This window comes from Arthrobotrys flagrans (genome assembly GCF_004000055.1).
Source record: "Arthrobotrys flagrans strain CBS H-5679 chromosome Unknown unitig_15, whole genome shotgun sequence".
In the NCBI taxonomy this organism is placed as follows: domain Eukaryota; kingdom Fungi; phylum Ascomycota; class Orbiliomycetes; order Orbiliales; family Orbiliaceae; genus Arthrobotrys; species Arthrobotrys flagrans.
The window spans coordinates 4,191,140-4,217,190 of NW_027137545.1; the positions used below are offsets into that span (position 1 = coordinate 4,191,140).

General features: G+C 49.0%; 11 protein-coding genes across 11 annotated transcripts; 5 read left to right on the forward strand and 6 right to left on the reverse strand.

The window, feature by feature from the left end:
• Positions 1–1,433: 1,433 nt before the first annotated feature.
• On the forward strand, positions 1,434–2,825 carry DFL_001139 (uncharacterized protein; the record flags this gene model as incomplete). The annotated part of the gene is made up of 6 exons (XM_067629714.1): positions 1,434–1,454; positions 1,962–1,994; positions 2,055–2,113; positions 2,213–2,393; positions 2,452–2,684; positions 2,765–2,825. 6 exons carry the CDS (start codon positions 1,434–1,436, stop codon positions 2,823–2,825), a joined length of 588 nt encoding a protein of 195 aa, XP_067495707.1.
• A 767-nt stretch (positions 2,826–3,592) lies between these two features.
• DFL_001140 (uncharacterized protein) lies at positions 3,593–4,679 on the reverse strand (the record flags this gene model as incomplete). The annotated part of the gene is made up of 2 exons (XM_067629716.1): positions 3,593–4,071; positions 4,136–4,679. 2 exons carry the CDS (start codon positions 4,677–4,679, stop codon positions 3,593–3,595), a joined length of 1,023 nt encoding a protein of 340 aa, XP_067495708.1.
• A 397-nt stretch (positions 4,680–5,076) lies between these two features.
• On the reverse strand, positions 5,077–6,848 carry DFL_001141 (uncharacterized protein; the record flags this gene model as incomplete). The annotated part of the gene is made up of 4 exons (XM_067629717.1): positions 5,077–5,598; positions 5,665–6,427; positions 6,519–6,637; positions 6,705–6,848. The coding sequence occupies 4 exons, from the start codon at positions 6,846–6,848 to the stop codon at positions 5,077–5,079; spliced, it is 1,548 nt and encodes a 515-aa protein (XP_067495709.1).
• A 3,760-nt stretch (positions 6,849–10,608) lies between these two features.
• DFL_001142 (uncharacterized protein) lies at positions 10,609–11,942 on the reverse strand (the record flags this gene model as incomplete). The annotated part of the gene is made up of 6 exons (XM_067629718.1): positions 10,609–10,623; positions 10,689–10,813; positions 10,870–10,962; positions 11,031–11,210; positions 11,567–11,622; positions 11,866–11,942. 6 exons carry the CDS (start codon positions 11,940–11,942, stop codon positions 10,609–10,611), a joined length of 546 nt encoding a protein of 181 aa, XP_067495710.1.
• Positions 11,943–12,526: 584 nt separating this feature from the next.
• On the reverse strand, positions 12,527–13,451 carry DFL_001143 (uncharacterized protein; the record flags this gene model as incomplete). Its single annotated transcript, XM_067629719.1, has 9 exons — positions 12,527–12,598; positions 12,694–12,710; positions 12,771–12,868; positions 12,929–12,940; positions 13,009–13,025; positions 13,094–13,125; positions 13,202–13,219; positions 13,301–13,339; positions 13,415–13,451. 9 exons carry the CDS (start codon positions 13,449–13,451, stop codon positions 12,527–12,529), a joined length of 342 nt encoding a protein of 113 aa, XP_067495711.1.
• Positions 13,452–13,676: 225 nt separating this feature from the next.
• Positions 13,677–14,073, forward strand: DFL_001144 (uncharacterized protein; the record flags this gene model as incomplete). The annotated part of the gene is made up of 2 exons (XM_067629720.1): positions 13,677–13,968; positions 14,051–14,073. The coding sequence occupies 2 exons, from the start codon at positions 13,677–13,679 to the stop codon at positions 14,071–14,073; spliced, it is 315 nt and encodes a 104-aa protein (XP_067495712.1).
• A 21-nt stretch (positions 14,074–14,094) lies between these two features.
• Positions 14,095–19,287, forward strand: DFL_001145 (uncharacterized protein; the record flags this gene model as incomplete). The annotated part of the gene is made up of 8 exons (XM_067629721.1): positions 14,095–14,734; positions 14,798–15,449; positions 15,501–15,771; positions 15,820–17,634; positions 17,696–17,999; positions 18,054–18,654; positions 18,724–18,905; positions 18,980–19,287. 8 exons carry the CDS (start codon positions 14,095–14,097, stop codon positions 19,285–19,287), a joined length of 4,773 nt encoding a protein of 1,590 aa, XP_067495713.1.
• A 358-nt stretch (positions 19,288–19,645) lies between these two features.
• Positions 19,646–20,869, forward strand: DFL_001146 (uncharacterized protein; the record flags this gene model as incomplete). The annotated part of the gene is made up of 3 exons (XM_067629722.1): positions 19,646–20,429; positions 20,502–20,607; positions 20,767–20,869. The coding sequence occupies 3 exons, from the start codon at positions 19,646–19,648 to the stop codon at positions 20,867–20,869; spliced, it is 993 nt and encodes a 330-aa protein (XP_067495714.1).
• A 61-nt stretch (positions 20,870–20,930) lies between these two features.
• Positions 20,931–23,040, reverse strand: DFL_001147 (uncharacterized protein; the record flags this gene model as incomplete). The annotated part of the gene is made up of 5 exons (XM_067629723.1): positions 20,931–21,102; positions 21,204–21,803; positions 21,881–22,412; positions 22,473–22,746; positions 22,816–23,040. 5 exons carry the CDS (start codon positions 23,038–23,040, stop codon positions 20,931–20,933), a joined length of 1,803 nt encoding a protein of 600 aa, XP_067495715.1.
• Positions 23,041–23,252: 212 nt separating this feature from the next.
• Positions 23,253–24,396, forward strand: DFL_001148 (uncharacterized protein; the record flags this gene model as incomplete). The annotated part of the gene is made up of 3 exons (XM_067629724.1): positions 23,253–23,712; positions 23,801–23,875; positions 23,939–24,396. 3 exons carry the CDS (start codon positions 23,253–23,255, stop codon positions 24,394–24,396), a joined length of 993 nt encoding a protein of 330 aa, XP_067495716.1.
• A 47-nt stretch (positions 24,397–24,443) lies between these two features.
• Positions 24,444–25,369, reverse strand: DFL_001149 (uncharacterized protein; the record flags this gene model as incomplete). The annotated part of the gene is made up of 2 exons (XM_067629725.1): positions 24,444–25,213; positions 25,273–25,369. The coding sequence occupies 2 exons, from the start codon at positions 25,367–25,369 to the stop codon at positions 24,444–24,446; spliced, it is 867 nt and encodes a 288-aa protein (XP_067495717.1).
• Between the last annotated feature and the right edge of the window lie 682 nt (positions 25,370–26,051).

Genomic DNA, 26,051 nt, shown 5'->3' on the forward strand with positions numbered 1-26,051 from the left:
CTTGCACCCGAATCCGAAACCCCGTCGATTGAGGGCTGGTTTCGATGTGTGTCATCTCTGTCACATCGCCCGCCGCCCTGTTTATCAGCAATCAGCAGCCTGTTTGAGTTCAAGCCTGCCGGGCTGGCCAGTTGGGTGCTTTGACGTGAGGGGGTGGTTGATTCGATTGATTGAATTGATTGCATGGGGCCAGGCTCTTTCTCCCTCGTTTAAGCTCGCTGTTGGCTACGAGTGGCTGAATCCAAATCGAAGCGATATCATATATGCAGACCTACTCGCTATGGGTACCGGTGTATATCACGGGTATTACCAAGAAGGCGGTCTTCCGAGACTTTCGAGGTGTCCCTTTTCGTCTTCGATGCTGCCGCTCCTGCTGGTGCTATTTTGATCATCCTTTGGGCGTGTATCCTGGCAGCTGGTTGTCATTGCAAGCTCATCTCGAGAGCTACCTTGATCAAGTCCGCGTCCGAACGAAACAATTGGTCCGGCTATCCAGGTGCAGCTAGCTTGGACAGGAGCTTTGCCACCAGTAGAACAGCCAGTCTGTTGGTCAGTCGGTCCAGTCCGGCCCAGCGAAGCCACCGAAAGGATATTTTCTTCTTTCTCTGTTGGGCGCGGCCTTAGCAAGGTGATGTCTGTCTGTCTGGTTGATGAATGGTGTTTGGTTATATATCGAGTAACTGCACCCTTACACGAATGATACCAGCCAGACCCCCTCAAACAGAACAGCAAGCACTCACACCCTCCGCTGGGCCACCTTTTGAATTGAATCTCCTCCCCGTCCTCCTTCCTCCTTCTCCCTTCCTTCCTCCCTTCTCTCCCATCATCAACACCGCTAGCGTTGCCACCACCATAATCATCTGCTGTTACAATACTCCGTTCTCGGGCACAAACGCCAACGTCATCATACCAGGCAGGCTGCTGCTATTGTAAAGAATCCACGTCCTTGGAGATTCTCGATATAGCTTGAGTATATATCCTACAGCTTAGGCTTTACCGCCCAGAAAGTCTATACTAAAAGTACCTCCTTCTCTCCCACTCCACTTTTCTTTCCTTTTTTTTCTTCTTCTCCTTCTCGCCGTCTACTCCGCCCTCCTCTTCCCCCTCGCTCCATTTCTTCGCTAGGCTTAATTGCTGGTTCAAGCAAGCGACTTGGACACCCAAAACTCTCCCTGGTCGTTTCTTCCACCGAAACAATTGGGAGGATGCAAACTGGGCAAGGCGAGCCGCGAAAGATAACCCTCGGGTCCATGGCAAACACCGTGAACTCTCCGGAACCGTCGAAAATAGCCGCCTTGAACATGTTTTGAAACTCACTTTGCTTATGCATAACCTTGGAGAACTCTCTCAAGTGCTGACCTCGAATTCGTGATCCTAGCTTACCGAGAACTAGATCTTTTTCTAGCTTCCCCCCAAACCCACCCCCTACAACAATGACCACACAGTCCCTAAAGGTACCTTAAACCACCACCAAAAAGTTTGCCATTACTTCTCCGTTACTTTCGAAGTCTTCCGAACCATGACCTCTCGCGTTTTCTCGTGCATCACCTATCTCTCGCCCACGTTAATTCGTTCCTAACACGTTCTTTCTACATCGTGTGTGCTTCTCGCTTTTTCCGAGAAAGAGCGAGTCGTCGCATCATGCGAATCCGTGCCGGACTTGGATAAACCTTGCAACCAGGTTTTCAAGGAGGGGAATAAAGGATTGAAAGGAGTTATATTGGAGTGTTCAAATGGGTCCGAAACCCATTTACACTTCCCTTCCTGGCACCCTGGATGAAGTGGAGGCATTGGTCTCCCCGAGGACTCCACGTCCGAAATCCACGCCTGAAGATTTTCAGCACCTTTTTGTACCCGATGATGCGAGGGAACGCGGAGAGGGCGGTCGGAAGGCTTCTGGGAGAATGTGCCGCAGGCGGCTGGACCAGAAATATGATTCTAACGGAGATTTGAGTGTACAGTGCGTCGTCACGGGCGATGGTGCCGTCGGCAAGGTAAATACTATCCGATCATAGCTTTTTGGAGCTTGGCTGAGTACTAACTCGAGCTTTTAGACATGTTTGTTGATCAGTTACACCACCAATGCCTTCCCGGGCGAATACATCCCCACTGTGTAAGTTTGGTCGAATAGCTGTGGCCCATCCTGCCGGAATGGCGTCATAAACTAGCCCTAAAGAGTGAATGACTTCGATATCTAATTGTTTTGCTATAGATTCGATAACTACTCTGCCAGTGTTATGGTCGATGGAAAGCCCATCAGCTTGGGATTGTGGGATACTGCTGGTCAGGAGGATTACGACAGACTGAGACCTTTGTCATATCCCCAAACCGATGTCTTCCTCATTTGTTTCTCGTTGGTTTCTCCGCCGTCCTTTGAGAACGTCCGGACAAAGGTTGGTCATGCATTGCCCACGTGATGTCGTAATCGAAACGTGCTTACGATTGGCGTAGTGGTATCCGGAAATCAGCCATCACGCACCAAACATTCCAATCATCCTTGTCGGTACCAAGCTCGATTTGAGGGACGACCCCAAGGTCTTGAAGTCGCTGCAGGATAAGAAGATGGCACCGATTCAGTTCGCCAACGGTGTTTCCGTCGCGAAGGAAATCGGAGCCGTCAAGTACCTTGAGTGCTCTGCCCTGACCCAGAAAGGACTTAAGAATGTCTTTGACGAGGCAATCAGGTAAATTATAGAATTCTATGCTTTTATTCATAGAAAAAAAAAAAAAAAAAAAAAAAAAATTTACTAATTGTTATATCCAGAGCTGTTCTAATGCCAGCCCCAAAGCCAAAGCCGAAGGGCAAGGGCTGCACTATCCTATAAACGACTTTTACCGCCTACGAATCTCTTGCGCTTTTTTCCTCTATCGAACCATTATCCATACGAACTTGGTGCAGGCGTTCTCCGTTTTCTTGAAACTCATATCCCATGTTCTAAACCATCCATGAATTGAAGCTTTTTTCTTCCTCTTCTCCCTTGTTTGGTTTCTTTTTTTCTGATTCTGTTGTAACTGGAACCTTTTATTTTACGTTTTCTTTCTTGGCTTCCCCATTTCTCTAATGTCGGCTTATATATCTTGATGAAAAACTAAAGAAAGGGTTGTGAATACATCATCCCATGGTCATCATGCCTCTTTTTCCCCCTCCTTCTTTCTCCTTTTCGACTCGATCAGTGTGCTATTATACTACTTTCCTTGAGCTTTGAGACAATATATTTTTTTACTTATGACTGTCATATTATACGAGAAGTTGTTATTTTCATGTACCCGTATCGTACTGCCCAGCCATAACTGTATGCTCGCGAGTACTTAGGTGTGTAATATGAACTGTATCGATATAAACGAGAATTGGCTTCTTTTTCACGTGTTTCGATCGGATTTATTCCATTCCAGACTACGCTCATGGATAGCGTATTCATGGTATTCCGGATCCATAAACTGTGGATCTCGAATATAAATAATTTTTTTTATCGCATGCACCGCAGAAGCAAAATCCCATACGCCAGGTGCCCAAGTATATATCGACATGTCACCCCTCGCTATAATACACTCCCTCCCCGTATATAACCACGATGGTCGTCCTTGAGCCCCTTCATCTCCTAACCCTCTTTCTTCGACTCGGATGTATCCCATCATCTACCTCTTCCTCTACTTTCTCCTCCTCGACCTTCTCACCCCTCTCAATCTTCTTTTTCCTATCTTCTTCATACCTCTTCTTCCTCTCCACGTTCAAACTCTCATTCTTCGCTTTAACCCTTTCCTTCCTATCACTACTCTTCCCGCCTCCACCGGCCGTAAGTTCAACATTTATCTTCCTTCCTTCGAACTCGGAGTGATGGAATAAATTCAAACAGCTCTTCATCCTTCCCGCATCCGGGAATTCAACGAATGCGTATCCTTTACAGATTGTTTCCGGTTCTCTGGGGCCTTCTGATGTGGGTTTTTTGGGTTTGTAACCTCGGTCTTTGGGTTTTTCACCAGGTTTGAAGGTTGCTAGGCGGATTCCCGTGGGTTTTACGGCGGAGAGGTGGGCAGTTAGGGTCGCTTGGGTGGTTGTGTATGGGAGGTTGCCTGCATACCATGATGGTTAGGATTGTGAAGATCTTTGCGGGAGAGGAAGGGGTGCATAACATACCGACGAATACGATGAACCTATGATCTTTCCTTCCACCGTCCTTCACGGCATCTCCGTTTCCTTCCTTTTCTGCAACCGGAACATCGCCATCGCCAGCATTGACTTCCCCGGATCCTCCCTCGGCATCACCACCGGCTTTAGCTTTAGCGGCAGCGTTCTTTCTCCTCTCTTTCCTCTTCTTATTCTTTGCGGTTTTTAATAAATTCGAGTAGGCTTCGTTGTGTACTTGTTGTGTCTTTCCTTCATCTCCATCTTTCATTTTCTGCTTATTTCCCTTCGGCTTTTCGGTATCCCCCGCATCTTCCATCGTAACATCGCCATTGTCGCCATTGGATTCCCGTTTCCGTTTTAGACTTTTCGCCAAACCTTCGTTCGTGGTGTCTTTTCCGCCGATGGAGATGTATTCTTCTTCTCCTTCGTTTCCTTCTTGCGTTTCTCCCTCGGGATTGTCGGTTTCGGGGAGGTTTTTGACGGCACGGTCGCGCTTGCGGACTCTGGTTCTCGGAGCGCGGGTTCGCGGACGGTGGGTGGTTGATTCTGCCATTTTGGTTTGCAAAGGTGGGTGATATATGAAGGTGAGGGTTGAAGATTTTTTGGCGACAACAAAATGCGACAACCGTAAGGTTGGTTTTTTTTTTTTTTTTTTGAGCCGCAGCGCAGGGGCGGCCGCGTGGTCGAAACCGGGAAGCCTCAATACTACATCGACCGACCACCACTACAAGCATATATTTATAGAACTACAGTTCTCCATGTAGCATTAAAATCTCAAATGCATCTGTACAATGAATTGACTTCAAAAAAGAGAAAGTTTGTAACATCCAAAACGAAAGAAAGCAATAGCTAGAATACATCGAGATCCTAGGTTCCAATAAACACCAAAAGCCCCATGCCATCCTTCCACAAACTTTTTTTTTTTTTTTTTTTTTTTTTTTTTAATGAATTCATTCCTCCTCACCTTCCTTCTTCTTTGGCTCGAAATCCAGTTGATTCCCGTTATAGTACGCACTCCTCTTATCCCCATCACCATCATGTAGGGTCCTTATCCTCTTCTTCGCCACATCCCTCGAGACGACAGGTGTGCTGACAGACGCCGAACTAGCAGCCGTAACACCCTCATCTTCACTCCCACCGCTACTTCCACTCTTTTCCTTCCTATCCTTCTTTTCGCCAACGACAACATTAGCAGATGGGTCATGTAATCCAAGGAACGTCTTGATCATAAGCCAAATACTAAGTAAGAACGCAATCAAGAAATTTTGTTGATTGTTTACACCACTCGCTGATCGTCTGGCTGGCGCAAATGCTGATGAGACTTTTGAAGATGCAATGGGCTTTAGGATTAGGATTGCGGAAGGGTAGAGGCCGAGTTCGGAGAGGGAGGAGGAGGTGCCTTCTATGTTTTTTGATGACATGCCGGAGGATTGGACGACGAGTTTGTAGGGGTGGTTGCTGTCCGTGCGGTTCTGGAGGTTCGAGGGGCTTGTTAGTATGGGTTTCGGGGGGTGTATGTGGATTGTAGAGGGGCTTACATTGTCCAACCAAGGTCTTACGTCCCCTTCTATTGTTGCATCGGCTGGGAATTTATTTGATATCCGACTTCCATCGAATAATCTAAACGCTAGATTACACTGTCCACCGCTGGGGACCTCCTTTCCCTTTCCCTCAACAGTAACAGTTCGAGTCAAACCACCACCGGCAGCAGCAGCCTCGGCCTCGGCAGCGATAGCCTTCCTATTCGCCTCTCTAATCCTCATCTCCTCTCTATCCGCCTTGATCTGTTCCAAAACCCTCCTCCTCTCCTTCTCAGCCTCCATTTTCTTCTTCTTCTGTTCATCGGCGTATTGTTTGTTACTCCGTGACTTTTGAGCCTCGGCGGCGGCAGCCATGGCCTGTGTATCCTCCCGACGGGAGAGTTCTCGTTTCTTTTGGGCTTCGAGTTCGGCTGCTTCACGTTGGGCTTTTAGACGGGCGATTCGTTCGCGGTGTTGAGCCTGAATGGAGGCGAGGCGCCGACCGGTGTCGGATTCTGGTGGGAATTGGGTGTTCGCCGGGAGGGAGTCCGATGTTGAGGGTGTGGGTTCTTGGGGAGGTGGTGATGTGGTAGTGGTGGTCTGAGAAGGAGTAGTAGCGGTGGGAGTAGCAGTAGGGAAACTAGGACTGCTGTTTACACCGTCTAGGAGGTTCGCAGGAGCGGTGAGGTTACTGAATGTAGATGATATTTTGGCGATAAATTCTTCCTTTGAGATTGGATTGGTAATGACGGTGAGACCGCCGACTCCGGCACCTCCGTTTCTAAACAATAATACACAAGTTAGATACTCCCGTTCCTCAAAACAGTTATGGTATACGTGGGCAATAGAAAAGGGGGGGCTATGTGTCGTACTTTATGATCAGGAGGGTTGGATATGTTGTGATGGAGCAGAAGGCATTTAGGTAGTTCGCTTCGGTCGAGTCTTTGAGCAGTCGGACGGTAACAGCTGAGGTTTTGAGAGATGTCGATACCTAGAAGATTATATCAATCAGTATAAGGAAGCCATGAGATGTAGTGAGTGAATATGGTAAGCCTTACACTATCGTCCGACAGATAGTCATTCTCCCAGAGGTTACCATCATCGCCCTCATCGGTAACGAAGCATGCTAACGGCTTCTGGTTGGCAACGGTAGCTTGAATCGCCTCTTCGATTCGACCGGAGAAGAAAATTGAGTCCGACATTGCTGGAGATAAAGTAGTTCGGAGGAGGAGGGGGTAGTGATGAGGTGAGGTGGGAGTCGCGCGTGGAGGATGCAGTTAATGCAACGATGAGATGCCACGGTTATATGTGTTGGCCGAGTTACAACATGACATGATATGTTGGGTGGGTTCGCGCGGCATTAATTGGTCATCAGGCCCAGCGCGGATTGCGTAGGACAGACATAGACAAGGCTGTCTGTTCCTCTTCTCCGCTATCTTTTGGAGCATGTAACTGGGCAATCGAATTTGTATCTAATCGGGATTTATACATTCCGTGGAGTTGGTTAGTCTCGAGACAAGAAGAAAGCTTGAAGGCATAATTATCAACCAAGCTTGGTGGGCTGCTGTGTTGATGTGTTGATCTCCTTGAAATGTTTGACAAAATTACTAAATCCGACTTTTTTGACAAGGAATTCCCATTGGCTGGTTCGAACCCCTCCGAGCGACCCACACACCCGATTAAAAGAATTGACTGGATTTCCAGGATTTCAAAATGGCAAAAATACACCCCCTCGGGAGGGGATTTTTTTTTGTTTCTGGCCGGCCTGGGATCGCCCGGCTACCAGTACCGATCTCGAAAGCGACATCCCGGAATTAATATATACACCCGAATACAACACCCAACACATTTTCTTTCAGATATACTGCTGGGTAATGGGATACAAGGCTACTCGAGGCCAAGCTGTACCGGACGACTGTAATCTGGATTCTCGCGAATATTTCAAATTGCAAAAGCGACCGTAATAGTGCGGTTATAATTTATGGTTGGATTTACGGCACCAATACGGCACCAAAGTGTTGATATGGTATCAATCGCACCCACTTTTCCGGCGCAGTACTCAAGTAGGTAGAGATATCGAGATGGCCTCGTGCCCAAACACACCAAGGTGCCGCTTCAGTGATATAGAGACTAATAGGAAGAAGAAGCAAGATGTCTAGAGGGTGGTTCGGGTCTATTTTAGTGTCTTAGCCAAGTAGGTAGATAGCCCTCTTTCTGCGATATCCCTTTGTTCTATGAATACGAAATGTTAAGCTGTATAATCAAGCTGGATTGAAGTAAGGCACGAACTACAATCACGGAGCAGGCTGATCGAGTTGAAGATATTAGCGACATTCGTACATTCAAAAGTGACAGAAATTTATTCAAAGTCATATATATAATTTAAATACAGAAAAAAGGTACTCGATCCACCACGATGCATCTCTAACATTCCTTCCATGAGCCAAACTACACACGATTAGCATTAGTCCTCGGACAATTCTTCGTACCGGGAAACCTATCACAAAACGCCCATTTCGCACTTTTAAACCCAACAGGAGTAGGATGCGCTGTCCTGACCAAACCTTACTAAATCACCATACATGGTCCGTTTATTAAACGTCGGATTCGCATTCGATACATCATCAATAATATCCTGTGCAGCATTGGTAGATCCCGGAATGCTATTCGCAGATCTTATTAATATTTCTTCATCGACCTAGGATGGGACGTCAATGTCTCCTGCGACTTCGGTGTCACGTTTGGAGTTTTGAGATGCGGTGATAATGTTGTATTCGCTGTCTATTTGGTCGGTGGTATTGAGATCTCGTTTTCTTTGAAGGGTTTGAGGAAGGATATTAAGGTATCCTAATAGCGGTATTGTCTTTGCGCTTGGGCCATTAACTTTGGGTTACTATCCGGGTTTTGGTCGGCGGCTCCCGGGACGGCTTTATATTTGAAGTTTATATTATCGCAAGATTCTACGGATTTCACCGAACGGGAGCAATGCTGCCGCTGCAGCGGACTGGAAAGCTTTGCATTTTTTCTTTCGGAATCCGAAGACGCAGGCGTCTGCCACGTCTGCGAAGTTACCGCCGATGGAGAGGGTGATGAAGTCTTCGTCTCCACGGAGGTTGTAAAAGCCTATACCGTAGGCGTAGATATCGTTTGAATCTAGAATAATACCAAGGCCAAGGATGGTGAGAAGGAGAAGGAGGAAAATAATTTGTCAAAGCGAGACAAGTACTGGGATTCCTGCTCTGCAGATGGAGTATTACGATCGTGCCGTCGATACATCCGTGCAAGATTGTATGCGGACGGATACGAATGGTCCGTATCGGTCAGCAGAGAAAGCCAACACTTTCCCATGTGCTACCGATAAGGATTTGTGCTGTCGAGGATGGGAATGCTCGCCGTCCGTATGGAATTGTTTGTTGGTTACTTGATAATTACTAGCATACTTACCAACATGGCTTGGTATTGAAGATGTAACTGTAATCAAAAAGAGAACGATAATATGGCGGAAGAGAGTGTAATATACAGTGTCTAGAAGCTGGAAGCATGAGAGTGGGGGTACCGAGCACTGTGTTGGGTGCTGGATTTGGTACATATATATTAATTTCGGGTTGACGTTTTCAAGATCGGTGCTGATGGCCGAGTGGACCTGCCACTCCCCCGTCAGTGGCCGATCCGAAGACCGGCACTGGTGGTGGAGTGTGGGAGAACTACCCCGTCAGTCCCCGTCAGTGCTGGTCTTGGGCCCAACAAAAAAATCTCCCTGTCCGGGGGAGGTTTTCATCCTTTCCGCGGGGGATGTTTTTGCCATTTTGAAATCCTGGAATATCATGTAATTGAATTCGTTTCCAGGCTCGTCTGTGGTCGGCAGTTCGAGCCAGCTAATGAACATTTTTGTCAAAAAAAGTTAAATGTGGTAATTTGGCAAACATTTTCGATAGTCAATCAACACAACAACTCACAACTCACACTTACCCAGGAAGACCCTCATAGCCAAGCACCTATTGTATACACCCCCACGCACGAATTCTCCCCTTGCGTAACTAACGGTAACTTCGATATCAAAAAGCCCATATGCATCTCACGTAATACAACAAAGCCCTCTTGATCGTATCCGTCACCGCTACACCACATGCTCTGAAACCACCTGTTATCATGCACAATATCTCTACAGCCTACAGTCAGGGAACCATGTGTTTTCTTTATCAGAAACCAAGAATTGCTCTTCCATTCTAAATGATCGTCTATCCCTATCATCCATATCCAACTTGAGGTTCAAATTTTGCGGGGGTTAGGTGCTAATGAATGAAGGCGAAACGAATTCAAAAATGGACAATTTCCAAAAACCAAAATGAACGTTTAACAAAGCCGCCACTGGTTTCAGAATACCACCTACTACGGTAAGCCTCTTGACTTCCTACTTCTTTCTTTTTTTCGTTTTTAAGGAAGTGATGGCACAAGAGATCCAGGGCAGACGCGGTTTCGATAATTCCAGCGAACGGATCCACCTCTTTTCTTTCGACGGTGGAATATAAAAGAAAACAGAAAGCAAAGTCCTCAGCAAAAAGGGAAGAATGAAAGACACCCGTTAGAGGAAAAGAACAAAGGAAGAGCCCGAAAGGGAGACCGGCGATTTAAGAATAATGGCTCCGTGATGTCCGAATTGAAAAGAAAAACAAAGACGTATTTAATCCCGGGGTATCATATATGGCTCGTTTGTCCGGCGTTTTCGAAAACACAATTAACGATGCAGGAGAAACCGGAACAAGAGAGAAAAGGTAACACCAGCCGGGTTGTTATGATCGATCGATCGACAGAAGAAGAAAATCAAACCAGTCTCATTACGATATCATGCGGCTGGTGATTCGCATAGTTTCTCCCGGCTCGAGGTCGTAAGGTGTGATAGAGGAATTGAAGGGATGCAAATAGGTCGTTGTTCTCTCTCAAAGTACGGAAGGTATCATGGATTTAGAAACCGTGGATCTGGTGATTGTTAGATTGTGTTGACCATCGTAGTTTTTGATTGGCTGGTAGTTGTAGCGGCTCACCTTGATATTGGACTTCTTTATGCCCATAGAACTGACCATCAAGTCGGAGATCTTCTGACGTTGGTCACCTTGGAGCTGGATAACTTCACCGAGGTCTGGATCCTCGACAATGGAGCCGTTGGTGGCTGAGAATTCACGTCAGTCTGGTTCTGGGAGTGATACTTGAAGAGGGAAGGCTTACCGAATTCCTTCTTGGCAAATTTGAGAACACGTTTGGGATCGATTTCCTTGGGAAGCCCTTGAACGGTGGTTAAAGTCTTACGACCATTACGCTCTGCCCGGGTTGTTAGATGGTCGGTTCCAAATAGTTCTGGCTGGAAGTGGCCACGGCAAAAAACTTACGTTGGATACGGATATGGATATAATCCTTTTTGTCGTCCCCACCATCGGTCTCTGCGAAGGGATCAAACGACTTGAGGTTATCGAGGGACATAAACTGCGTTTGTTTCGGGGTGACCCTAAAGAACGGTTCTTGTATTTGGCGGAGGGTTGAAGGAAGGTGTGGGGAGAAAAGTATGGAGGCTGTTGGTGGAGGTGTCAGCGGAGGGCGGAATTAATGTATGGTGTATGGAGGATGGGGGAGTATTTAAAGGAGAACGATGGTGATATGAGCGAATATATATATACTAGCGGTGGACGTTCTGGGGGTGGCAAAGGGCAGTGCAAGCGGACAGAATGAGTAATAACTAGGGCTGGCTAGCTACGGAATAGGTTGGGAGGGAGGCAAGCCAAGCCAGGCGAGACAGAAGAGGGAGAGCCCGAAGAAAATGTGATTGGACGGGTTGACCACTTGTAGGGACAGGAAGCAGTCGCGTGGTACGGTATGGACGGGAGAGTGAAAGTGAGGAAGAGATAGATAGAGACCGGCTCGAACCCACCTTTGTGATTGCAGAGGACTACAAGCTTTCTGAAGCGGAGAAGAAGATGAACGAGACTATTAAGATGTCGGATGGATGGATGGAAAGAGAAGAAAACAGAAAGGCAGCAAATGGAAGAGTGGAGATGTGTCGGTCGAACGATGACAGGAAAGAAGGAAGAAGTGATGATGATGAAGAGAGAGAAAGAGAAAGAGAAAGAGGGGCCGAAGCTTATTTATTACACTATCGACCAACACAACACCATTCATTATCACAGCCAACGACCTCCAACTTATTACCTACGCTCTACATCTATCTACCTTGGGTATAGCATGGTATCACAGCTTGACCTGACCTGACCGGACCAGGCTCTGACAAAGCTTAGGGAGTTAGCCATGGTGAAAGAGAAAAATCCCACCCAACCAACCCAACCGAGGGAACTAGCGAATGAACGACGGCCCCGGTATAGCTAACTTGCTCGCTTTGTGTGAGTGTACCACTTCCCTGATGCAATCGTACATCGAGGTGGCTGTGGGAAAGTACCAGCTTTTCGATTCTCTGCATGGATTGGAGGCTTCTCTGCAGCCAAGACAGCCGCTTTGGCCTTGTCCAGCCGAAAGGACCAAACCAGTCCAAGCCCACCGTACACCACATATTCCGGACCCGTTATCACATTCTCTTCTGATGCCGCCTTTCCTTTATCGTTTATTTTTTTGTTCTGCTGGCCACTTTTTATGCTACACCAGGCACACATGCACAGATAACAAGTACTTTTTACGTGGCTTCGGAGCGGGCCGAGACGAGCTTATAGATAGGAATTAGGAGGTTGTAGTGAGTATGGGAAGGGATTATAATATACAGTACACACTCGGTCTTCTGACTGGCAAGAAAATATAAATCTATAACGTAGCCTGCCCGTCTGGCCATCGACAGAGTAAAAAAGTACCCAGGTTAGGTGCCCAAGTAAGTAGGGAGGTAGGTCTACTGAGCAGGCTGGGCTGCTGGGGCTCCGGCGCCGGTCGGAATTGGCCTTGGGGCACCTGGCATGTACGACTGTATATATCGTCGTCATCATGATCGACACATTAGTCACCCGATTCTCTTCAAATCTTCTCGTTGAGTATCTTCAACCGGATATTCCCACTTACAACTACAATCGAGATTGCTGTTTCAAACCCATTAGTTTTAGTCTCTCCACGGGTGGTCTTTTGAGAAAGGGACTAACCGGCAAAGAGAACGCTGAAGAGGGCAGGCTGCTTTCCTGCGGCTTTTTGTGCCGGAGTCTCGGATAGCCAGGTCTGGACGGCGAAGGACATCGATGCCCTGGTTTATCATAAGCACGCTGTTCCATCCCATTCCCAGGAATTGCGTAAGAGGTCGTACCATGCAATTGTTCTGTATCGTCCGTGTCGTTAGATACGCGGTTATATCAGGTTTGAAGTATAATTTACGGGACAGCGTACCGGTTGCGCAAGAACATCTGTAAATTAGAAATGCATCCATTAGCATGCCCATTTTTCAAACAGAATTTCAATAGTGAGGTCTTACTGCAGCCATCGGCAGTGTCGAAGCCATTGTCGCTGTTCCGAGTCCAACCGTGTCAGTTCCGTCCAACCTTCCCATCCCGTACATTCTAGACCTGGAATCTCCACATACAGCTCATATCCGTCGAAGCTACATACCCCAGATCATGTCAGCAATTCCATACCTCTAAAACGCAAGCAATGCGACGGGATATGGAGGGAAGTCACGTACTTTCGGGGCTCGGTGGTGGAGGTGCCTGGTACGGCACGACTACGTGACGTCAAACATTAGCATTTCTTCCTCGCTCGCCGCGACCACTTCTAGCTTATATAGACGTGTACATACTGAGGTCCGGTCGCCTCATATCCTTCTTGTTCGACATTGTGTATGCGTGAGAGTCGTAGGTGTTCCGAAGCCGTAGGTATAGTATACGTAAGGTGTATAATCAGGGGTGCACGAGAGAGATTATTGAAAGATGTCTTCTGGCCAGACAGCAATAGCCAGCTAACTCGTATTTCGGTCGGCTCGAACAAACGGTCAATACATTTAGCCTTGGAGCGGTCTTGGTTCCAAAGCCCCCCACCATGGCCACGGTTGATGAACAAACATGCGCTGGGGATTCCCTGAAGTCGGCATTTCCTGGCGCTGTGACTGGCTGGCTGGGCAGGCGAGACCCACTGCGCTGACTGTCCGGACCGTACTGGTTAGACAGACCCCCGGGCGCCGAGTTGATGATAAACCCACTCAATCTGCTTTCGAGATCCATATCCACTCCATCGACATCTCCTCGACTTCCCCTCTAATATCATGGTATACATATAATTATGGTGTCGCTGTCGTGTCGCGAGCTGATATGCATCGTACCTGTAACGCGACAGCCGGACCACCATCGCCAGTCGGTACGAAAAAGGATCCCAGCTTCCCTTTCCTTGGCTTCACTTCATCTGGTACTTAATATCCATATGACTGACATGTTTATAGATCTAGATTCAGATCTGATATAATATAGACTTCAAGCTTCAAAGATGTCGACCGTCACCAAACCTCGCCAGCAGCGTGGTGGCCGCCGCCCCAGCCAACCTCACACCGGCGCAAATCCAAGTCCCCTCGTAATCCCAGGCCCCCAATCCCACGCCTCGACTCCGACATCATCCACCCAGTCAGCTAGAGCGCCACATTCCCGAACATCTTCCAAGTCCGCCAATGTCATCGATCTCACATCTCCCACCCTGCCGACCCCCATCCGCTCTCGCGGTCGTAGCGGTTCGATCACAAAGTCCGTCGCTGCATCTCCAAGCGTCCTACGATCCGCAGCACAGGAAGCCTTCCCGCCTGTCATGCCGACCAAGGGCCAACTTGTCGTTACAAATGCTCGTAAAAAGGCCCGTTATTCCTTCCCGTTTCCTACAACGGCGCAACAGCAGCAGAACTCTCAGGCGCCGTTTCTGGTATCCTTCAATAACTCGATGCCCGTGGAGTTGAAGATGCTTCCTCAGCCGGCTCATAAGAAACCTAAGAGGTCTACTCGTCAGAAAGTCGCTCCCCAGCCGACTACTCAGGCGGCATCGAAGGATAACAAGCTCAAATCGTACACGATTGAGCCGCCGGTGGGATGCCATTCGTATCCGTTTAGGGATAATTCCGGCAAAGAACTCAAAGACCCAAGTACGTTCTCTCTTATCTTATCTTGAAGATATCAAAGTCCATACTGACCTGAACAATCCATAGAATTCCCCGACTTCTTCCCTTGGAAAGGAACCCACCCCGAAGACCATGTCACCGAATCCGCCGCACGAACCGGTTTCTCCGATAAAATGCACCCGGGCGAACAAAGTTCCGCTAAAGTCCTGCTTGCTCCGCTCATAAAAAAGAACGTAGGCGTGGATATAATCTCCTCCATATTCGTCACGATCCTAGAAAAACGCCAGCACATAGGACGCATAAACACACCGTCAACGTTCAAATTCCCACCCCGTGTCACATTTCCAGGCGCGAAGAAGGAATCATGGTTGAGAGATCTTGCCAACCCAGATATCCCACTTAGAAGGCTTTCGAGGACGATCCCGCTGGGGTTGAGGGGCAAGGAGTTGTTGGACGAATGCACGGCGAAGAACATTCCCTTGTTGAGGGCGCTGTGGTACGTTAGATGCGTCGGTGCGAACGAACTGAGGAGTTTGAAGAGAAAGGGTGCAGGCTCGCTGGCTATGGGGAATGAGTCGAAATGGTTGAGGGAGTGGACCCAAGGGGTGGTGCAGTACCTCGAGAAAGGCATGGCAGATTGTGGGAAAGACGGGCCCCAAAAACCGGATGGGAAAGAAGTTTCACCGTCTTCATCGGCTACCGTTGCCCGGTCGACTTGGAAGACGAGGATGACTTATATGTAAGGACCGCGTCGCTTATATTTTGGACGTTCAGGACTGATGCAGTGTAGTCTCTGCCTAACCACACAATTATACTCGGAAAATCTGCTTGACCGAGGAGCATTCTTGGAATGGTACCTAGGCCTTCTGGAAACATGCTCTTTGGACAAGCTACCATTGGCGATGCTTATCCTTCAGGTTGAGTGGGATCACATCGTCTCAAGCCGTAAGTTCGGCCGGAGGCTGGTAGATGCTTTGCTGGGGAAGGTGAACCAAATAATTTCAACTGGAGAGGTTGATATTTACAAGCCGCTTCTACAGAGGCTTGCGATACATGTTACAGTATGAACCTCCTATACGCTAGGGATGATCGTTTGCTAACTTTGCCAGCGTCTACTACTTAATCATCGACAAGCCTTCATCAATCCTAAAAGCTGGTTGATAAACGAGGCTCCCCTGCGTGCCTGTGTTGACACCAGTAACCCGATCATTATCTCCAGTATCAACAATATCGCCTCCCGAAACCGTAATCTGGAACCGGGTAACACTAAATCATCAAACGGATCCACCTCACCTCGCAAATCCGCGATTGACTTCCTCGATCGCATTCGAGCTCCGTACGACATCGAGGATGTCACCACCCGCTTCCTCGCTCTATCGAAGGACTACCACCAAACAGTCAAGGCCCTCTGCGAATGGGCGGTCACATCCCTACGTGTTGGCCTGCACCGTCTATACTTTGCCGTCCGCCTCCTTCGAAGGTTCTCACGCTTAGGGATCCAAATCCAGCCCCCGATCCATGACTTCCTTCTCGCCACCGGCGGCGGAAGACGGTGCAAGAAACATGTATACCTCCTTGTATCGGAACTCGTCAGGTCGAAGCACTTTACGGCCGGGAAATACATGAGCTGGCTGATTTCTCGCGGAGCACTGATGCGTCACGGAAGTATTGACGAAGAACAGCCGTGTTATATACGTTTGCTGGCGGAGATTCCGGTGAACAATCAACATACACCCGGCGCACAACGGAATCTGAGGTCGAATCTCTTATTGCAGAAGGGGTTCTTTGTCAACGCCGAGGCGGCGAGTTTGGCAAAAGCAAAGGAGATTGTGATGGATCGGATTCCTGGGATTTTTGTGACAGGGAATAATAAATCTCTTGCGGCAGTTAAGAGCGAATCTGCTTTCACTTTCGAAGAAACCAAGTTCTTACACGGACTAACAAGGAATGTGATGTCCGAACTTGGTTTCTGGGTCTGCGCAGCCGTTAGAAAACGACAGGCACAGAGTACGGCATCGGACAATCGTGGAGTGAATAGCCTGGGTTGGCGCCCCAGCGTCTCCGAGCTTCCTTCCACAATATCTCCCGGTGAATTCCTATTAGTCCGCAAAGTCCTCGAAGAACTCGAAGACTTTGGTGTCCTGGCCGAGGTTATCAAGCTCGTATCCAACTCGGAAAACCCTGAAATCCTTTCGGCCGCAGCGGATACTCTATCCTCCAATGTCGATATATACTTCGCGATTGGTGTCGTGGGGGATATGCTCAAAACTCTGTTCGATAGATATAAAGCTTTGCAAGTCAAAAGGACGATGGAACATCGACCTGTCGAACAGTATCTCACTACCTCGCTCTTTAACTTTGCGCAGCATCAAGGGTGCGATGGGGATATTAGGCAGAGTCTTGAGAGTGACTTTTTGCTAGGGAGGACGCAGGCCATGTTACCGCATTCGCTGGGGGATACGCTTGCGGAGTTTGGAGAAGGGGAGTTGGACGAAGGGGTTGAAGGGCTGTTGTCGGGAACTATTACGGTGCAACCCGCGGCTGTTACGAAGGCGTTCAAGGTGCTCGTTGAAAGAGTCGAGAATGGGTTTAGGGGTACAGACATGGCAGTATACAAGCGTTTCCCTCGGTTACTCGCGAGCCTTCGACAACTCGATCCGGTGACATTCGATCCGCTCATGGAGAGCTGGATGGTAGGGATTATCAAAAACACGAGTCGGCCGACTTTAGCGGTGGCATTTTCGAATATGCTCGTTGCGGGTTGCTTCGAGTTGAAGAATGTGATCCGAGTTACCAGTGAGATTGTGGGGCAGGCTGGGGAAGACAGTGGAAGTATTGAAGCTGCGGATGTTACGGAATTGGCATTTCAGACGCTGGCGCTTCTGTTGGATGATGAAGATGGGAAGTTGGATTTGACGGAGCAGGTGGGCTTTATTTTGCTACTGTTATTGGGGGGGGTAACGGTGCTAACAACTTGGGGGTTAGGAAATGTATTCGCTAAGACTGGAGAGGAAGAGGTTCCGTGCGACGAACGGGAAGCTTTTTGTAGGGATCTTTAGGAAGGCGATTAAGCTCTGCGTCGCCGCGGCGGATCCGGATCTCGACAGCCGGTTGGAATACAGTATGAACAATGATATCGTACTGGATTTGCTAAGGAACCTAGCGTTCAGCGATTTTGATATCTTGGTCTCAGAGCTCGTGGAGCCTTTGGCGCCGCAGTCGAATCCGTTAATTTCGAAACATTTGAGTTTACTGATTGACCATTTGCTGGATGAGCATGATAGCAGCGGTGAGTTTTCAGTGCAAGCATATTTGTTAAAAATGCGATGCTGACGAAGGTTAGATATATCCGAGGTCGATGCGGACGTCCAAGTTACGCGGCTACTACAGCATGTCAACGACTTTAGCGTTCGATTGTGCCAGCTAAAGATGCGGTTGATCTTTGAAGCGGAAATATCACACGCATCCGATACCGCTGAATCCGCAAGTCTCCGGAACGCAGTGACAAAGGCGTTCGTCAGCTCGATTACAGAAATGAATAGCGACCGAGGCGCCATCTGGGCAGATCTAGTCTCTGTCCTTGACGACGCATGCGTCTCTCAGATCAGAGACTACACCGAGGAAATGATATTGAACGCTCCCGGATTTCCAAATGCATCTAGTGCGTTTATTGCCGTCGATGAGAGGACTACGGATGAAGAAGGGCTTAAACGGGCTGGAGAGATGTTAGCGAGGAGTTTGATATCTGCTATTGATGTTACTGCTGGACGGGATGGTGGTGGTGGGGATACGGGGACTTGGCTGCCGCCGATTTTGGCGGATAAGATGAATGTCGTGCTGCAGGCGTTGAGCGGGGCTGGAGGGGAGGTGACGATTCAGAGTGATGGGGAGGTTACGGGGGGTAAAGAGACGGTTGGGAAGGTCTATGGGAGGCTGAGGAGTTGGTGAGTACTCTCTTCTTATTCTTTCAAAGTAGAAATCGGAGGATTTTGGCTAACATTGTGGGCTACCAGGGTTATATTGTTCTTGAGGATCGTGGCGCTGCATAAGGCGGAGTTTAGATCACCAAAGACTAGTGTTGTTGAACAGGGGAGAATGGCGATTGGGCTTTGTGCGCTATTGGAGAATAGAAGCGTACAGAATGACGATTTCATGTCAGAATTTGCATTGGATGTTGCTTGTGCTATTGTCGATGGTGAGTGCTTTCCTCCCTCTCTTACCTACCAGCTTGGTAGAAAGTGATACTGATTTTGTGGGTGGGTTTTATAGATATGAACGAAGAGTCACGTCAACATATCCGCCGCTTCCTTAAACGGAGATATGACCTACCACAGATCGGATACATGTTGGGAGGGATCGAAGCGTGGAATACGGGACCCACGGGAGGAGTGGCGGGGAATGTGGGAGCTACTTCTGAGTGGTTGAAGGGGATGTCGTCGAGAGGACGGGTGGTGGAGTATTCGTTGAAGCCGTGGGAGCAGGTTAGTGACCCGACGCCCGTTGCGGGGGATAATGATACTAGTTTGAGCATGACGCTGTTTCATGCGAGGAAGGTTGGGTGTGTTTGTTCTGGTTGAGGATGTCTTTTTTTGTTTTATAGAGGAGGATGCACAAGATGGTTTTTTGGTACTCTCGTTGTCCTTGTTCTTTGACATCATGATAGCGGTTTAATTTTTGATTTTTTGATGATGTTGCAATTGGCGTTTTTTCATGATATCGCATCGAGAGCGGTTTTGAGTATTTCATACGGGAGTCCTGTTATCTAATACCTCTGTCTGTATTTTTATATATTCCATTGTCGGATAATATTATAGATGGCTGTCGGCCGAAAATGATATCAAACGATATCAGGCCATCCCCGGCTCGCCAACTTGAACTTCAACTTTCCTATAAACCTCCAACCTTCGATTGCCCCCGCGCGATAACTCCACCAGAATGTCGGCGATCCTATCGCCCCGCCTCCTCTTCCTCCGCTTTCCCTCCAAAATATGTCCCACCTGCACCCATCGAATAACCTCCTCCCTCCTTCCGTCCAAACGTCCGTTCCAACAGCCCCTCCGTCGGACCTACTCCCAACAACAGTACCGGCAACCGGGCGACAACCCCGACTTCTCCTCGATCCTCGACCAACCCGCGCGTCTGGTCCGCACGAACCGTCGTCACCGACCCCTCGGCCTGATAATCCTAGCCTTGATCCCCCTGACCGCCTTCGCGTTGGGAACCTGGCAGATCCAACGGTTGAACTGGAAAACCTCATTGATAGCTCGGAGCGAAGACCGGCTCGCCCGACCTCCGTTGCCGCTCCCGCCGGTGTTGGATGTTACCGCGTTACCGGACTTCGATTACAGAAGGGTGGCGACGCGAGGGAAGTTTTTACACGACAAGGAGATATTGTTGGGTCCTAGGTTGTACGATGGGGAGAACGGGTATATCGTCATCACGCCGTTGGATAGATCGTTGGATCATGCTTCTACCATATTGGTCAACCGGGGGTGGATATCGAAGGACCTCGCCGACAGGAGGAAACGGTATAGAGTCGGGGGGGGGAGGGCGTTACCGAGCGATGAGGTACTCGTGGAGGGGTTGTTGAGGGAACCGTTGAAGAAGAATAGTTTTACGCCGGATAACAAGCCGGAGGAGGGGAAGTGGTATTTTCCGGATGTTAAGGAGATGGCGGGGTGGACGGGGGCGCAGGAGGTTATGGTCGAGGAGACCATGGGTATTATATACTCTTTTTTATTTTATGATTGTGGTTTTGAGGGGGGGGGTGGCTGATGAGAGGATTATACAGACCATACGATCCTTGCGATAATGGATAGGCGGTCGAAGGGGATCCCTATCGGTAGGGTCCCCGAGGTTAACCTTAGGAACAATCATTTCCAGTATATTGTTACTTGGTGAGTACCTTATACATCCCATTTCCATCGTCAAATATAGTGCACAAGAATATGGCCGCTATCAGAATCGCTATGAAAGAACCATTACGCCAGCCCGTTCCGCTGCAACCGACAAACGCAGAAATATATACCTAATACTAACGATAATCCATAAAAAAGGTACTCCCTCGGCATCGCAACTTCCATAATGTTCTACCTCGTCATCCGACGGCCTCCGAGAGAGATCACCAAGAAAGTCCGACTGCAGAAGGATTGGGCGTAAATTTCCCTTCCCTTTCCCCCAAAGCCGGAAAGTTCCCTTGGGGGAGAATTAGCTTTTTGCCTTACTCTTCCTCGATCGTCTCATCGGCCATACTATCATCCACCCCTCTTCGTCTCCTCTGTTTCGGCAGATTCTTTCGAGGAACTTGGATTTTTATGTCCTGCAGTAGTTCTCTCGGCAAATATTGGTTTGCGAGCGAGAAGACCGTCGTTTTGTCGTTTAAGAGGCGGTGTCTGTATGTAGCTCAAACAAAAACTGTACATTAACCAACTTTTCCAAACGTATATACCCCGTTCGCGAATGAAGATTGATCCGTGGGAGGATTTGCACATACCGCCTCAAAACCTGCAAGACATCCCCCTCCTCCACCGTCTTCCTCTTCGCATGTTTCGCAAAGCTTCCTAGATCCTCACCTAGGTTTTCGAAATATGCTTCCGAAGCGGAAGCAATCATTGCCAACGCCTCCTTTGAAATCTTTTGTTTGCTCGTTCGGGCGATTATGGATTTTATTGCTTTGGTTGATAGAGAAGGGTACGGGATCCCGTGGGCCGATAGTGGGAGTTCCTTCCTGCCTCGAGGCTTCTTGGTTGGGCGTGGTTGGACGGTTGATCTCAGGTCGTTGTTATCATCCGGCTGGAATGGCGGGGGCCCATCGTCGTCTTCGTCGTCTTCTTCGTCATCAAAGTCCGAGCCGACGAATACCGGTTCCGTATCGTCGGCGGGTGGGGTGCGCGGCGGCGGCGGCGAAGAAATTTCGTTTGTGATTTCCGGCAAGTCACCCGTTTCTTCTCCAACCCCTATAAGTTCCGAGGGTGGTGATATTTCAACTTGTTCCAATCGGAAATCTGTTTCGTCGTCCGGGATACCCATCCCCTGCGCATTAAAGAAGCCCGATACGTCTCCTTCAGGCGCATTCAGGTCGACCGTACGGTCACTGTTGTTTTCATACCCATTAACCCCCACTTCCCCCTTCCCTTCGAAGTTTGCAACGATATAGAGGGGCATACATACGCAAAACTCAACCCTTCCATCCCATCCCCGTCGACCGCAAAACTCTCCCCTTCAAAAACCTCAGCAATATGCTGGCCCCCAGCTTCCTGCACGATACTATCGTCCATAACCACATCTCCAAAATCCGCAAACCGATCCCCCATATTCGGCAAAAAGCTAAATCTCCGATCGTTCTCCCCAACCGCCCGTCTCGCAACTTCAAACCTTGGCGTTTCGATTCCTCCGGACTTCAAATCGTCGTCATCACCACTATCCCTCAGTGGGGTGGATAGCTGTGGCGGCGGGCTTATTTCCACGTCATCGTCTTCTTCCGCTTCGTGGTTGTCCTTTATCGTAAGTCTTTTACCGATCAGTCGTAAAGAGACGTTGGAAAGCCTGGGAGGACGGATCGGATCGGCTTCTTCGTCCGAGGAAACGGCGTTTAGGTCGCGGTGGAGACGGATGCCTTTGAGGGTTTGTCGACGTTCCGAGACGGCTTTTGGCGTTATCGCTTTCGGCGTGGGGATGAACGGTTTACTCTTAGGCGCCGTTACTGCCAACTATTATCAGCACACATCCCTTCGAAGATACTAAATAGGTATGGGTGTGGTACTTTTGCTGAATTGTTTCAACGCCTGAAAGATATCATCATCTTCAGCTGCGAACCTTGAATTCCGACGTTTCCCTTGGTTTTTGTGAGGTGTGGGACGGTTCGAATAACCACGGATGGCATGCGGGGTGGTTAATCTCCGACGGACAGAGGTATTGGGAATTGATGAAGCCGGACGGACGAAAGACGGTGTCACGGGTTCGACCGTTGAAGCTCTGGGAGTGATCGAGACGCGGAGGTGGCGGGAGGTTGTGGTGGGTGTCGGTTGGGTTTGTGGCTATTGTATTTTACGCATATAAATCATTAGTTACTCGGTTGACACGGAAGAAGAGCAAGGGTGGCTAACACCGTCGATATCGTCCGAATCGAGATTTCTTAAAGGAGAGGTCATTGGCCGCTGTGGTTCTCGTAGCGGCGATACATCTCTGCTCAGTATACCTTTGGGCGACGAAGCTCGGGGTGTTGATCGGAGAGGCGTGGGACCCCGGGATGGTGGTTTATTATCGGTAGGAGGTGTTCGGCGGAGTGCATTTTTGGGAGCGAAAATGTTGTAGCTATCTGGATCGGACATTGTTCCTCCCTTGGTCCAAGGTGGTAGAGTATACTGGAGGGAGCGATGGTGGTGATTACGATGAGGTTGATGTTGTCGCGAATTGGTTTGGGCGTGTTTGTTTGGGTGCCGCATTCATCGACCATGGATCATGACAAGACTGTGCGGCAGAATTAACCCTTCAAACTTTTTTCAACGTCTTCGACCATAAAATCAAGAGAGGAAAAACAAAGATGGACGACGACTACGACTCCGGCGAGGATATCATCGCCACATCGAACGGCGCTGTGACGACTACAAACGAATTATCTCGCCGTAAGAGGAAGCGCGCGAAGAAAGAGGCTGCGCAGCTCGAGGAAGGTCGACCGGAAGCACCTGCGAAGAAACTACGAACATCACCAGATGCGGAATCCGCGCCGGCAAAGGGGTCCAACAAGCCGAAAAAATCGAACACAAAGACCGGAGGAAAACAAGATGTAAAGGGAAAGGGAAAGGGAAAGGGAAAGGGAAAGGGGAACGGGAACGGGAATGGGAAACCTATGGCAAAAGATGGTGGAAAAGAAGATGCATCCAGCATCGACGGTTCGATAGCCATGATGGATCCCAAGATAATGGCAGATTTTGTCGCACAGAGGGTACAGAAGTTCAATAAAGACCTGTCGACGGTCGAGTTGGGAGATCATATTCCATCGGGTATGTATTTCCGCCCCGAAAAGACTCCATATTATGTACACATGTGGATACAATGTCCTAACCATGATGCTGGGTGGGTTATATACAGAAAGCATTTACATCGACACAACATCTCATACCGCTGAAAGATCCCTCCAGAACCTCTGCGAGTACATGGAAAAGTGCAAGTTCCCTTGATACCGCCCCTCTGACGGAATACCCGCTAACGATTGGGTCCCTCCCACAGTTTGCACGAAGAAAGGCCAATCCTCGATCTCCCACCTCAAATCCTCTCCAAAAGCCGTCGGTTCCCCTCATACGATCTTCGTAACCCCCGCTGCCCTCCGTGCCGCCGACGTCGTCCGCATCCTGAGAAAATACCAAACAACGGACTCTCAAATTGCCAAATTCTTCGCAAAGCACGTTAAACTCTCCGAACACATCGAGTATGCGAAAAAGACGAGAATAGGGATCGCTGTGGGGACACCTGCTCGGCTTGTCGATCTGATAAAGGATGGAGCGGTGCAGATAAAATATTTGCAGAGGGTGGTGTTGGATGTTAGTTATTTGGACGCGAAGAAGAGGGGGTTGTGGGATATCAAGGAGGTGCAGGATAAACTGGTGGAGTTGCTGGCGGTTGAGGGCGTGAGAAGGAGGTTGGAAGGTGGTGGTGAGGAGGATTCGAGAGGGTTGATGTTTTATTAGATGGTGTGTTTTTGTAGCAATATAGGAATGGACACGGGAGATATCGATCACCAGACGCGGTCTCCGCGGTGCTTGTTGTGTTCCCAGTCCAGATATTCTTCCTTGCCGTCGACCACGGTTGCATCCACGGAGTCGGGCGGTGGTGTATTCGTCGCCCAAATCGCATGGACCGCAATTTTGAAAGGCCCTTCGGCCCTGTCCGTGACGCTGAGCCCTATCGTCCTAATCTTCTCCACCAGCATGCCCGGCTGTTCCAGCAGGATACCCCCGTACATGGTCTTGACGAACGCACCGTTTTTCAGCACCACGGTTTCCCATTCTCCTGGCTTCCGTGTGAACAGCCTGTGTTGGTATAAATCTCTTTCTTCATACGTATCGGCCTGCATGTTAACCATATACGTCCTCCCATCCGACTTGACCCTCAGCGCGATATATTCGTAAAACCCCAAATCGTACGTCCTGGCTCCGAATATCGTCTTGGGCAGATGCATGGTCCTGAACGCCGCGAATCCCGAAACCTCCACATCGGGTCTGTGGTGTTGGTTCGGTAGTTGTTTTGAAATGTTACCGTGGAAAAGGCCGTATACGGTCGGAATCTTTGGTTTGTATTCTTCGTAATCCGGGTTCGACATCGATATGGGTTTTCGTGGGATCGCGGAGACGAAGTTTTCTTCGGATACGATGGCGAAGTCGGCTTTGCTGTGGCCGCCGTCGATGGCGTCGGACGTTACGTCTATACGTTCGCGGGTCAGGTGGTCTTCGGCATTGAAGAAGTAGAGGTCTTCGAAGTCAGGGCTGAGGTATCCGCCGGAGAGGACTATGCACCGATCAGTATGATCAAAGTCGATAGAATTGGGGATGGTGGGGGTGGGGTACTCTTCTTGGTCTCGAATTTCATATATTCAAAAGACCGGCGCATGATGCCGGCGTTCTTGGAGAACTGCTGAAGACGGGGAAGGGTGCGGTGGAACATTGTGGCGGCGGCAATGGACGTTCACTCGATGTCGGTGTCGACGTTGAGGTCGGAGATAGTGAATTTGGTGTTGTTCGACGTTCCACAAAAAATGGGTCTCAGGTGCAACACGGCAAATCCCGGCCGGTCACGATGCTTCCAACACCATCTACGCTCTACATGCTAATTACGATTGTTCCCTTACGTGAAGAGTGGTCGACGCTCATAGGCTCCGGTTCGGCATTGCGGGCGGCCCAAAGCCGTTTATCAAGAACCCCCACTCGGGCGCCGAAGCCGAAGGATTTTACATGATAATTACGTCCCGTGTTCCCGGGTTTTCTAACCCGCCTCCCGAGCTCTCTGATAGGCTGGGGCTTCTTGGATTCTCAGAAGGAGGGTGTGCACGGTGTAGGAAGTGTGGGAGAACAGGAAGCTCACGAGGACCGCATGACATTACATTACATTACAATTTCGACAATTTCCCTGTTTCGATAAGATAATGGCTTTTTTTTTTTTTTTTTTTTTTCACTTTCCCATGAGACATGGCAAAAACTTTGCGCCACCTCTGTTAGCTGCTGCTTTGATACAGATTACAACAGATTGGATGATTCAGGGTTTCTTTCCCTTTCAGCTGCTTTGTATAAAGTTCGCGCGATTCCCCCCTCCCTTTCGAACGGATGGGACGTTTAACGTTTATTCTTCT